This window comes from Crotalus tigris, unplaced genomic scaffold, assembly GCF_016545835.1.
Source record: "Crotalus tigris isolate CLP2741 ecotype Arizona unplaced genomic scaffold, ASM1654583v1 scf7180000024366.3429058, whole genome shotgun sequence".
In the NCBI taxonomy this organism is placed as follows: Eukaryota; Metazoa; Chordata; class Lepidosauria; order Squamata; family Viperidae; genus Crotalus; species Crotalus tigris.
Window position 1 is genome coordinate 467071 of NW_024100535.1, and position 13634 is coordinate 480704.

Here is a 13634-nt window from a genome sequence, read left to right on the forward strand (position 1 = left end):
GAGTAATTTTGAGAAAGGTGCCGCTCGGGTATTTCCCCTGAACTGTATCCGAAGAGGGTGAGAGGGAAGGGATGGAAGGAAGTAGAATGGGAGGAATGGAGGAGGGGAGAGAGGTGAAGAGAGGAGAGAGGGAGGAGGGAAGTAGGGAAGGAAGGTAGAAAGGGTGGATGCAGTCGGGGGGGGGAGATGGAGGAGCGACACCTAAGGTTATATGTATGAATTTATTTTAAAGGTATTTTTTTATAATGTATTGAAAATATTAAATGTATTGAAAAATGAAAAATAATTTTTTTTCAGAAAGAAAGAAAGAAAGAAAGAAAGAAAGAAAGAAAGAAAGAAAGAAAGAAAGAAAGAAAGAAAAGATTCAGTGGGGTGCAACAGTCTTTAAAGGTGACACCAGAAGCGTAGCAAGTTTTGAAAGTTCGACATCAGGGCAGGGGTGGGGGAGTGGCAGTCATTGCTCGGGCGTCCCTGAATCCTCGTGGGATTCCTGCCCCAGAGATTGTTGGGTGTGAGTCCCTCCTATTGAAGTTGGGTTCACGGGTTCAGTTGGGCTTGTTGCTGACGTACCTACCTCCCAGCTGTGTTGCAACAGCCCTGCCTGCGCTGCTGGAGTCAGTAGCCGGGTTGGTGGTGGAGCTCCCCAGACTTATGGTACTGGTGGACTTTAACCTGCCATCACTTGGCGAATGCTCAGAGGCGGCGCAAGAGTTCATGGCTTCCATGGCAACCATGGACCTGACCCAGGTAATCCAGGATCCAACTCATAGGGGTAGTCACATGCTCGACCTTGTGTTTCTCTCGGGGCAATGGAGACATGATCTGGAATTAAGGGGAATAGAGACCTCACCCTTGTCATGGACAGATCATTTCCTATTGAGGCTGGACTTCAGAGCATCACTCCCCCACCGCAGGGAGGTGGAGCCAATTAGGTGGTTCCACCCCAGGCGCCTAATGGACCCAGATTGGTTCCAGGAGGAGCTTGGGGAAATACCTGATTCCCTTGTCCACAACTCGTCCGGGTCCCTGGTTGCGGCCTGGAATGAGGCGGCATCTGGGGCCCTGGATCAAATTGCGCCTTTGCGACCTCTCTGTGGTAGTGGTCCCCGGAGGGTGCCTTAGTTTACTGAGGAGCTCCGGGAGATGAAGCGCCACAAGAGACGTCTAGAGCGACGTTGGAGGGCCAGTAACCCTGAATCTGACCGATCACTATTAAGAGCCTATCTTAGGACTTATTTAGTGGTGATAAGGGCGGCAAAGCGTGTTCACTTTTCCGCACTTATTGCGTCCGCAGAATCTCACCCGGCTGCCTTGTTTAGGGTGACCCGCTCCCTTCTTAAAGGGGAGAAGGCGGAGGAACCCTTGCAGGGGAGAGCTGAGGAGTTTGTTCAGTTTCTCTCGGACAAAATCGCTCAGATTCAGAGAGACCTGAACTCCGACTGGACAGTGCCAGCCGAGATGCCGGGGACTGGTCTTAGTCATATTATCTGGAGCGAGTTTGAGCCTGTGACCCCTGATGAAGTGGACAAGGCCGTGAGGGCAATGAATGCCACCACCTGCTTATTGGACCCTTGCCCCTCCTGGCTGGTTTCTGCCAGTAGGGAGGTGACACAAGGCTGGCTCCAGGCGATAATCAACGCCTCCTTGATGGAGGGGTCTTTCCCGCAACCTTTGAAGGAAGTGGTGGTGAGGCCCCTCCTCAAGAAGCCTTCCCTGGACCCAGATGTTTTGAAGAACTTTCGTCCTGTCTCCAATCTCCCCTTTATGGGGAAGGTTGTAGAGAAGGTGATGGTGTCCCAACTCTTGCGATCCTTGGATGAAACGAATTATCTGGACCCTTTTCAATCTGGTTTCAGGCCCGGCTACAGCACTGAGACTGCTTTGGTCGCACTGACCGATGACCTCTGGCGAGCCCGGGATAGGGGTCATTCCTGTATCCTGGTGCTTCTTGACCTCTCAGCGGCTTTCGATACCATCGACTATGGTATCCTTCTGCATCGTCTCGGAGAGGTGGGGGTGGGTAGCACCATATTGTAGTGGTTCTCCTCCTACCTCTCTGACAGGTCGCAGTGGGTGTTGGCGGGCGAACAGAGATCGACCCCTAGGCGATTATGGGGTGCCTCAGGGCTCGGTCCTGTCCCCCCTCCTTTTTAACATCTACATGAAACCGCTGGGTGAGATCATTCGGCGACACGGGGTGAGGTATCATCAGTATGCGGATGATACCCAATTGTATATCTCCACCCCATGTCCTTTCAATGAAGCAGTCGACGTGATGTGCCGGTGCCTGGAAGATGTGAGGGTCTGGATGGGGGCGAGCAGGCTTAGACTCAACCCTGACAAGACCGAGTGGCTCTGGGTCTTGCCCCCCAAGGGTCATCCTGTTGGTCCATCATTAGCCCTGGGGGGGGTAAATTTACCTCCCTCAGTGCAGGCACGCAACTTGGGTGTCCTCCTGGACTCACAGCTAAATTTGGAACAACATCTATCGGCTGTGGCCAGGGGGACCTTTGCCCAGGTTCACCAGGTGCACCAGTTGCGGCCTTATTTGGACTGGGAGGCTCTACTCACGGTCACTCATGCCCTTGTCACCTCAAGACTGGATTACTGTAATGCGCTCTACATGGGGCTACCCTTGAAGAGCGTTTGGAGGCTAAGGTGTTTCAGAATGCAGCCGTGAGAGTGATTGTGGGTGCACCAAGGTACACCCATGTGTCACCTATCCTCCGTGAGCTTCACTGGCTTCCTGTGGGCCTCCGGACGCAATTCAAGGTGTTGGTTATCACCTTTAAAGCCCTTCATGGCTTAGGACCAGGTTACTTACAGGACCGCATACTGCTGCATAGTTCCCAGAGACCGGTGAGGTCCCACAGATTGGGTCTCCTTCAGGTCCCGTCGGCCAGACAATGTCGGCCGGCGGGCCCTTGGGGAAGGGCCTTTTCTGTGGTGGCACCGACCTGGTGGAATCAACTTCCCCCCGAGATTCGAACTACTCCCACCTTGCCAGCCTTTAAGAAAGCCATTAAAACTTTCCTGTTCTGGCAGGCCTGGGGTTGATGTTCCCAGGGGGGCCGAGATACGATTGGACATGCTGTATGAAAGTACTTATTTATTGTTTTATTGTTATATTGTTTTAATTTTGTATGTTGCCCTGAGTCCTAGGGATTGGGCGGCATATAAATTCTATAAATAAATAAATAAATAAGACAAGGCAACCTATTGCTGGAACTCTACAGTTTCGAGAAATGAAGAGCTTTTTATGATTTTATATTTGGCAATTCAGTTGATGGTATCTACACTTTTCTTCATACTGAACAGAACAGGTTGAGACAAAAGTGTTGATTCTGAGCTAATGCATATGTTGAATTTCATGTGCACTATGGAGATTCATGTTTTTATAAGCAGAATAATATTTTAAAAAGAAATTTCTTTCTTTATAGTGAAAAAGAATGAATGTAGACTGCTGATATGTACACCCTGCAGCAATTACATATGTATCTATACTTATCTATATGTAGTAGTCAAGGTAGTCCTTGACTTACAATAGTTCATTTAGTGACTGTTTGAAGTCATAAAGGCAGAAAAAAGTGACTTATGACCATTTTCACACTTACAATCATTGCAGCATCAAAATTCGGATGCTTGGCAACTGATTTATATTCATGTGCATTTTTATGAAGGTGATTTTAATATGGCTTCTATTTAAGTACCATTTCATTAATTTTTTTTAATTCTTATTGTAAATTCTTAACTTCTGAGAGCACCAAACATAAGTAACTTCAGAGCGATAACTGGTTTATTTGTATCAGATGGTAAGATACTGTAGAAAAATGTAACCCAAAGCTACACATTATCTTACAAGTATTTTGGTGACTGATCTCTGGAACAATCTCCCCCTGACATGCCACAGGCCCCAATTCTACAAACATTTAGGAAAATAGTTAAGAGCTGACTCTTCCCCGAGGCACAAGGCCAGCGGAGTGAAGAGTTGCACCTTTGGGTGGTTCTGTTATCTATTGGTCACCATTTTATACTCTGTACAGGTAATCCACAACTTACAAACGTAACTGAGTCCACAATTCCAGTCATAAGTCATGATGGCTGTAGAGCAGATCACCTGATTTTATGACCTTTTTTGCGGCATTTATTAAGTGACCACTGGGGCAGTTAAGTGAACCCATTGTTCACTATGGGATTTTTTTTTGGCAGAAACCAGAAGTAAATGCTGGTTTTCAGCAAAAAGGTAAATTGTGGTTGTGAGGCTGTGGAACATTGCAAACAGTCAGAAAATTGGGCCAGTTTTCTAGGGCCTAAAATGCATTCATGTGGCTGTGGGGGATGGGGGGGGGAGTAGATGTCAGAACTTTGAATCCAGGTCATAAATAACTTTTCCAGTGTCCGTGATAACTTTGAGCAGTTGTTAAGCTATCAGTTGTAAATCGAGGACTATTGTATTTATATTTTGGAAAGGCTTATGGTTATATGATCAGTTTTCTTTTATTCATTGCATCATGTATTTTGAAAATAAATAAACGAGTCTGTTTTGTTTATGAGCCTCATTTCTAAAAAAAAAATAATTCAACCAGAGTACAAAAGTGATAAAGTGAGACTGAGTCTTTCTTTCTTTTTTCTTTCTGTTGTTATTCTGTTGTTGTTTTTCCTTACTCATTCATGGATAAAACTTTAGCTTGTTCTAGGTAGGAATTTTTAGATATTATATATCTGAATACACACATAATGTATAGATGTGAACATATGCTTATTTATAGAATTGAGTATGAATATTTATTTATTTCACATCAAATTTTTATGTGTGATTCTCCATTCTGCTGCTCAGATCATACAACTAGATTCATAAAATAAAGACTTTAAAGAATGTAGAATGATCTCTTCTTCTACCATAATATTACAGAACAATCAAAGCTTTATAGATGTAATAACTCACCATTTATACTTTATATTATTTTGGAAATTTCCCGTTTCTGCCTTTGAAGGATCTGCTTTTGCTCATTTAGTTCAAAAATTGATAGAAAATACATTCTGGGTTTCCAGAGAAGATTAAACTATGATGCACAGTTGTAAAACTTTTTATTAAGCTTACTTAGGTGTAAGAATATATAAATAGCAATTATAGCAGTCTCTGATTTCTATTTGTCAAATGCAGATTAAAATGTATGCCCAAGTCTAAGGAGCAGTGTTTCCAACAGTGTTTTATTTCATATTATTAAATAATTTTCCTGACATAGTGTTCTGAGGATAAAACACTATGCATTTTTCTTCATATATTTAGCACTTAGAGCCTGCAAATTATATTCTATAAAATAAAGTTAAACCTTGAGAAATTCTCCCTTCTGTAGCGTAGCCCCATCAGCTCCAGTAGAGATGGCCAGAAGGGGGCCCTTGCCCAGCCTGGCCCCCCTCCACTCAGTGGCTCTGACTGGGGCAGCTGCTGCTACTATCCTGAAGGCAGCCAACCTCAGTCCCCCAAACAAAGCCCATATATTACCAGGAAAGTTCTCAAAACAAAGTCCAGGCATAAAACAAATGGCAGTCTTCAAAGCAAAGACAAGATACAATGCAAAGGCAGTTCTGAAGGTACAATCCATAGGACTAGGGTAGGACAAACGGTAGTCCTCAAAGCAAGGCAAAAAGCAGTCCTTAAAGCAAAACAAAAAGGCATGAGTCAAAGCCGAGGGAGTGTAATCCAAAACAAACATTTGTTCTTGGCAAAGACTAACTCCTCACAGCTTCTCCTTAAGTCACTCTATTCCAGGTGTTCCTTGGGAGGAGGGTTGGTGCAGCCCTCTCTGGAGTAGCCTTGCAGCCCTTCTCTGAGCTTGCCTATGCTCCGCTCTCCTAGCCCTTAGATCAAGTGGAGGAGGCAGCCGTTCTTCATCAGAGGAGATGTGCTGCTTATCAGCACCATTGCCTGTTCCTCTCCTCTGTCTGTGAAGATAGGCACCTCTCCATCTGGTCAACCATCTCTTCCAATGCCTGAGGGGCGTGGGACAGCATCATCCTCAGCCCCTGTCTTCTCCAAATAGGCCAAGGGAGATGTGCCATCCCTGTCAGACGGTCCCCATTCCAACTCCTCCATGACGTATTGTAATTTTAATATTTGCATCCTGTCCTGAGAATCATGGTGGATTGGAAATATTTATTAACTAAATACAAAAGGGGTTGCCATAAAGAAGAGGGAGTAAAGCTATTCTCCAAAGCACTTGAAGACAGGACAAGAAGCAATGGATGGAACCTAATCAAGGAGAGAAGCAACCTAGAACTAAGGAGGAATTTCCTGATGGATAGAACAATTAATCAGTGGAACAACTTGCCTCCAGAAGTTGTGAATGCTCTGGAAGTTTTTAAGAAGAGATTGGACAATTATTTGTCTGAAATGGTACAGGATTTCCTGCCTGAGCAGGGGTTGGACTAGAAGATCTCCAAGGTCCCTTCCAATCCTGCTGTTATGTTATGAATAAAATAATGTAATGGGAAAAGAGGAAGTGAATCAGATGGAAGTGGTAAAATAGTCATACCGTTCTTTCTGCATGCAATGGTTTATGGAGCACAACTTTAAACTTTGCAGCTACTGTTTCAATAGGGCCACCAAAATCTAAAAGATTCTGGAATAACTGCTTTGGGATTAACAAGAGGCTTGTCTGCTCTCCATGATTTTCATTAAGCTGATCTGCTAAAACTATCTGACATTCACATCAGGACTGCTTTCTCCCTTTATAAGGAGGGTTACAGAAATAGAAAAACTATTGCACCAAATGCAATTAAAGAATTATAGTATCTAAACTAACCAAGTTACTTCTTGAATTGGATAATATGGCTGGGGAATTTTTATTTGCATGAATTTATCCATTGTCTTTAAGAATACTTTGCTATTTGCTTTGCGTCTTTGTAAAATGATATAATAAAAAGTAATTAATTATTAGGAGCAATTCTCTCTCATTTGATCTTTTTATAGTTTCTTCTTTTGATAAGAAAGAAGGAGTATTTAGAGAAAAATGCCTTAATTAGTTCTCTCTCCTTCTTAAAGAGCAGCATACTAAAAAAGAATAATAAAACGAACATTAGAAAATCAGCTTAACTGAGACTTACTTTGCTTTTGCTTCAGCATCCTCATATGCTTTATTGGAAACATCATCCAGGCCTCCAATCAAATGTTTGAAAGAGCTGTAAAATTAAGACACAATTTAAAGAAAATGTTTCTGATATAACTGAAAAGTTGCGAACATTCTCTGTTGTGCAAGATCTGCCTAAGATCTTATAAAATACTATGAGAAAACAGCGTGCACACCACAAATAGATAATTATGCCAATGATTTTGATTCAATGTCTATCTCCCATAAACAAAAGGCTTCCATTTGATCATGAAATCATGATTAATATTGATTCTATTTCTTATTTTATTCACTTATTGCATTTATATCCCACCACAACCAAAACAATTCCTGAAAGTCAATTTAACTCAGTGTTCTTTTGAGTAGAAGGCTCAGAGTTTTTCAGCAGGGGGAAGAGGAAAGATGTAATAATAGTTAATAAATAACAGTTTTTCAGTATATGGAAGAGAGAGATAATATAATAAATAAACAACAATAAATAGTAAATAACACTGGACAGCATACAAGTTTAATTTATTATTATGGTTGATCACACAGTTAGCCAGATGTTTGCACTGGATTTGGCAATCCAGTCGAAACATCTGGCTGACAGTGCCACCAATAATAATAATAATACTAAAAATAAATAAAAGTTAAAATAAACAATTAAACCTGCATGCTGCCCAACTCATTGTATTCTTTGCTGATTGCCATTTCATTCCAAATTATCATGACTAAGGAAAAATATTTTGGAATATATCTAAAATTGAGAAAGCAAAAAAAAAAAAAAAAAGAACATTTCAAGGTTTGAACAAGACGTTTCACTTCCGGTTTGCTGCTGCGGCTGCTTGGAAGGTGATTCTGTTTTCCATGTCCGATTTTCCTTCGCTGGGGGACCCTGGAAATGGTCAAAAGTTGCCCTGTAGGGGCAACGAGCAAGGAGGGGACCCCCTGCTTGATCGTGGGAGGGCAGCAGCCCTCCCGCTCGATTCGAGGCAGTCCTCCAAACTGGTGGAGAAAAGACAGGCCATAGCAATATGGCTCATCATTAGGCTGCACACAGCCGAAGTCAAATCTACTGTCAAGCACTCTGAAAGCAACACGGATGAAACTGGGTAAGATCTGATTTTCTCTTTACCCCAAGAACCTTCTTTTCCTGTAAAGGCTATTTGAAGTATCTTCCCCCTGTGAGGAGAGAAGGGCCCCCTTGTAATCCAAATGGCAAGACTTTGAATTGGTAGCACCCCATAGGACAGTTAAATGCGGTCTTCCATTCATCCCCTTCCTTAATTCTCGCGTGATAGTAAGCTTCCCTTAGGTCTAGTTTAGAAAAAAAAATTCCCTTTTGAGAGTTATGACAACATGTCTTTCATGAGAGACAGAGGGTATAGGTTGCTTTCACTGATTGTATTCAGGGCCCTATAATCCATGCATAAGCATAAAGAGCTGTCCTTCTTCTCTCTAAAGAGGACCGGGGCAGCCACTTTAGGCTTGGCTACTTCAATGAAACCCCTTTCTAGGTTTTTCTTTATGAATCTTTCCATTTCCTCCTTCTCCTTTGAGCTCATGGAGTATAATCTGGGCTTCGGGAGTTTTGCCCCAGGCTTGAATTCAATGGCAAAGTCTGTGGGTCCGTGGGGTGGGGGGCTCATCCGCCCTCTCCTCACTGAAAACTTCAGCAAGGTCTCTGTATTCCTCTGGTATTTCTGTTAGTCCCTTTTCCTCTCCCATGGATGGTTTTTCTGTTCTTGATTCTGGTAGCCCCCCTTGGAATTTTAAGTCCATAGGGTCCTCCTTCGGGAATTTGATTTCTGCCGTCCTCCAACTCACCCAGGGTTTCCATTTTTTTAACCATTCCATCCCTAGGATCATTGGGCGTTCCATGCCTGGGGTCACTACAAACGTTATGTCTTCCTCATGTTTGCCCTGGGAGAGGTGTATTTTAAAGTGTCTAGGGTAGCTGGCACACCCCCCTGCTCTGGACCCATCTAACTGGCCAAATGAGATTGGTTGTTCCAGTCTCCTTGACGGAATGCCCAGATTCCCTACTAGCGTCGGGCTAATGAGGCAGCGGGTGCAGGCAGAGTCTATTAAGGCTTTCACCTTCACGGCTTCAGACACGGGGGGAATTAATATAGTCACTGTCTTGAGGATGGGTGCAGTGCGTCCACTTACCAGGGGTTCGCCTTCCGAGCTGTCATTTGAGGAATCCACTGGCCCTGTGGTGTAGGCTGGAGTTCTTTCCCCCTGATGAGCAGAGGTGGGGGATTCCACAGCCTCCATCATTCTCATGGCAGGTTCTTTTGGCTTAGCTGGAGACTTTCCGGATTTGCTGGCCAGTGATCTGGCTGGATTGTGCTGGGGGGCTTTTGAGAGGCATTCTACAGCCCAATGCCCTTCTCTCCCGCACTTGAAACACCCCATTTGCTTCTTGGCCATCGCTGATGGTTTCACTGGTTCACATGTCAACCCAGGCAGTGAGCGGCTCCATTGTTTTCCTTGGCGGTGCCTCTTCAGTATGTCGATTTCTGCTTCCTCTGCCAAGACGTACCATTCCTCAAGTTGGTGTGGGTCCCCTTGGGGCAGGCAAGCATCATATAGGTCATAATTTAGTCCATCTTTGAAATGGCTAAGGAGGATGTCTTCTGGCCAGTTCAGTTTGCTGGCAATGGCCTGGAATTCTTGCGTATATTCGGCTATTGGGCGTTTGCCTTGCCTCATTATTTTTTTTTAATTTTTATTATTTTTCACCATACACCATACACCAAAACAAACTTAAAATACATAAACATAAATCTTTTTTTAACAGAACAGTACTATACATTTTAAGCATTCTTTACATCTTATTTACATTTTATGTACATCAATAGTTATGTGCTTTTTCTTTCTCTGTTCTAGCCAATTATAATATTTATTCCAAATTTCATAAAATTCTGTCACATCCTTGTCTTTTAATTCTAACGTAAATTTGTTCATTTCTGTGCATTCCAAGATTTTATACATAATCATATCATTTGTGGGTATATTTTCACTCTTCCAACATTGAGCATATTGTATACGAGCTGCAGTCAATATGTGTGTATAATGATGTGTTGGAGTTGTTTTTCCATCTTTAAATTTATTATGCCCAAAAGAAATAATTCTGATTTAAAGCCCATTTGTATCTCAGTTATCTCCTGTATCCAATCTCTTATTCGTTCCCAATAATTTTTTGCTTTGGGGCACAGCCACCACATATGATAAAATGTTCCTTCTCTGATTTTACATTTCCAACACTTCAGGTCTATGTTTTTATACATTTTGGCCAATCTCTCCGATGTTAAATGCCATCTGTAAATCATTTTATATTGATTCTCTCTGTATGCAGTTGATAGCCTCCTCGTTTTTATCTTTTCGCGAGTTTTGTGATCAGCCGGGGGGTCCTCAAATCGCCTTCTCAGAGAGGACATGAAACGGTTGAAGTTGTTGAGTTCTGGGGCATTGGAGTCGTGCAAGTTCACCACCCAATCTGCAGTCAGCCCGTCCAGGATAGATTGCACGATCTGGATACAGGCTTTGTCACTGGGGATGTGCCGCCTGTATTTCTCCATGTAGCTGAGGACTTGGGTTAGGAAAAATCCCAACCGTGTTGGCTCCCCCTTGAATCTCAAGTCCAGTGGCGGGAGTCTTTGAATGGATCAGTGCCTTCATTGTCGGTGGTAGTGTCTTCCATCCAGATCGCCATCTGTGGGTCGGCGGGGAGTGGGGGCTACTGGATCAGCAGATGTCCCCAAGGCTACAGGTTTCACTTCCCCCTCAGTGTCTCTCCCTTTGTGGCTCCAGAAGCTGGGGCGGCCATAGGGCTCAGAATTCTCCTCTCCTAGGGAGCTGAGAGTTCTCTTCATCAGGTTGATAACTTTCTCTAGGATCCAGTTCGAGTATGGTGCCCAGTTCCCTTCCTCTTCACTTGCATGCAGGGATTTCTCCATCTCCTGCTTCCATTCTGGTTGGTTGGCTCCCCATCTCAGAGTCACCTTTCTTGATTTCTTTTCCCACTTGCCTTTCTTTCCAACGCCCATTGACCACCGAGCTTTGTGGTCCCGTGTCTCCACCACCTCTTCTCCTGAGGAATCAGACCTCTCAGATCCCGATATCTGGGAGGGTATCTGTCAGGGCAGCGGCTCCCTTTCCAGGGAGTTTTCTCCCTTCCTTGCTCTGTCGTCTGACATGGTAATTTTTGCAAAGTCCCCCGGCAAGATTCTCCCTTCCAGGTGGACTAATTCTGCAAGTCCTGTCTAATGTAAGGACCCATCCCAGTTTGCATCTTAAGAAGACAGAACTCTTGGAATATTTCTTCCAACAGGCATCTTTATTAAGAGAAAATGGTTGCAGGCATTCTAGATAGGACTTGGGGGCCAAGCCCTATGGTTCAAGGTTTTAAGGGGTTCCCAACAACCCCACCCCACCATCTTTCCAGCAACAATCCCAGGCATTACATTTCCAGCCCCTTTTTCCTCACTGCCGGCAGGAGACGTCAGAGAGGAGCAGATGAAAGCTGATGGCCCCATTGTTATGGTTAGTCCTTTTGGTGGTATCCACATTCAGTCCCTTTTGAAGTTGTACTGAAGAAAGTAAGGGCCATAAAACCCCTTTGTTCATCCCCCCCTTCCCCTTCATCATATGATAGAATCCAGAGAGGGCAGAAATGGGGTTTTCCATAGTTGATAACTAGAGATGAAATATAATTGGATTCTGACATGGACTAAAAGTTTCCTATTTCTATTGGAGACTTTTGTTTTTATTTATAAAAAAGAAATAAAATTGGAAAAAGAATTAGAAAAATTTGGGACTTAAAAAACTTTAAATTGCATCAGTGACATCTTGTGGTGAAGCTTGGTATTGCAATTTGTTATTTCCTAATAAGAGACTTGGCCCAAAGCCTAGACCTAGATAAGACTTCCCTGACCTTGGAACCATCTGTGAAAAGATTTAGTTGTAAGAGAACATCTGGGCAGCAAAATTGGCCCATTTGAACTGTGACTGTAAAATTTTATTGGCTTTTGCTTAACAAATAACTTTTACTAGAAAGACTATTTACAAAATAAGTGAAAGAGATAGATGAAGCAATACATGAAAGCAGTCTTGTAACTTGTGATAAAATAAGACCTAAAATAAAAGATCAAGATGCCAGCTTAGATGCACAAAGCCAAATTTTGACTACAACTAAAGAATCAGCAATGCATAAGATAACAGAGGAAGTGGGACAACCAAATATGAAGACAGAGGACTCAACTGACCATCAAATACACCTGATGATAAATCCAGAAAAGGAAGTGACAACATTCACTTTTAGAAAAAAGATAACTATTTTTACTTGGTATTTTTGTTGACTTAAATGAAAAAGAAACTACTTTGATGTTGAATTTATTAACTGCAGCAAGGTTACTAGTAGGTTTATATTGGAAGAAAGATTCCTTGCCTACTTTAGAAGAATGGATATTTAAAGTATCTAGTTTTGCAGAAATGGCAAAAATTTCTGCTTATTTAAAGGATCATACACAAGAAAGATATATTATTGTATGGGGAAGGTGGATAGATTATATTCAGAAAAAGTATGGAATTAAAAAGTTTCATTTATTTTATGGATGAATTTTAAATATTATAGAGAATTGTTTTATAGGTTATGGAGTTAAAGGTTAATTATGATATTTTTTTTCCTCTTTTTTCTTTTCTTTTTTTTCTTTTTTCTTAATTATTATATTTTTTTTATTATTAACCCTGTATTCTGCTCTGGGAAGTGAAGGGAGGGGGGTTGGGGGTGGGAGGGAGGGTAAGGGTTTTTTTTTCTCTACTTTAAAATTTTATTGTATTTTTATAAATGATTGTATGTTTTAAAAAATAAAAAATTTTCAATAAAAAAAAAGATAACAGAGGAAGTGGGACAACCAAATATGAAGAGACTCAACTGACCATCAAATACACCTGATGAAAAATCCAGAAAAGGAAGTGACAACACTGAAAATGGAAATGACTTTCTATATAAACCAGAAGAAATCTGAGAAAGAAGTAGAACAGATTGAATTGAAGACAAATATATTAGAGCAAACATGGGGAATAACAGGGAGACAATTTAATTTAATGAATACAAATGGGCTAATCCTTCCAGAAAAGTGGCAATCAAATGGTCTCCTTTAATTCAAATAACATATGTAAGAATAAAGGGAGATCTATTTGATGATTTAAAGGTGATGATATGGAAACCTAGTTGGCAAAGGAAGAAAGCTAGAATAAGGTTGAAAAAACTGGGATTTTGACTCATTAGAGGGGATTTTATATTGCCAATTAGAAGGTTAAAGGGAGATGTTGAAATAAGGGAAATTTTGGTTATTAGATTTATAATTTTTGGAAACTAGTTGAAAATAAGGATTTTATTGGCTTAATATTTAAAAATTGGACTTAAAAGGGAAAATAAAGTTAAATATTAAGAATATGTTTGATCTATTGATTAACCCAGGCAATATATATACTGGTTTTGATTTATTAAAG

General features: G+C 41.9%; 1 protein-coding gene across 6 annotated transcripts in view; it reads right to left on the minus strand.

Annotated features, from left to right (window-relative positions):
* PRKG1 (protein kinase cGMP-dependent 1) overlaps positions 1 to 13634 on the minus strand; it is a 1362786-nt gene that overhangs the window by 187439 nt on the left and 1161713 nt on the right. For all 6 annotated transcript variants that reach the window (XM_039327748.1, XM_039327751.1, XM_039327747.1 and 3 more), the window contains one exon: positions 7108 to 7182. In XM_039327748.1, coding sequence (XP_039183682.1) covers positions 7108 to 7182 — 75 coding nt within the window. The remainder of the gene's footprint in view (positions 1 to 7107; positions 7183 to 13634) is intronic.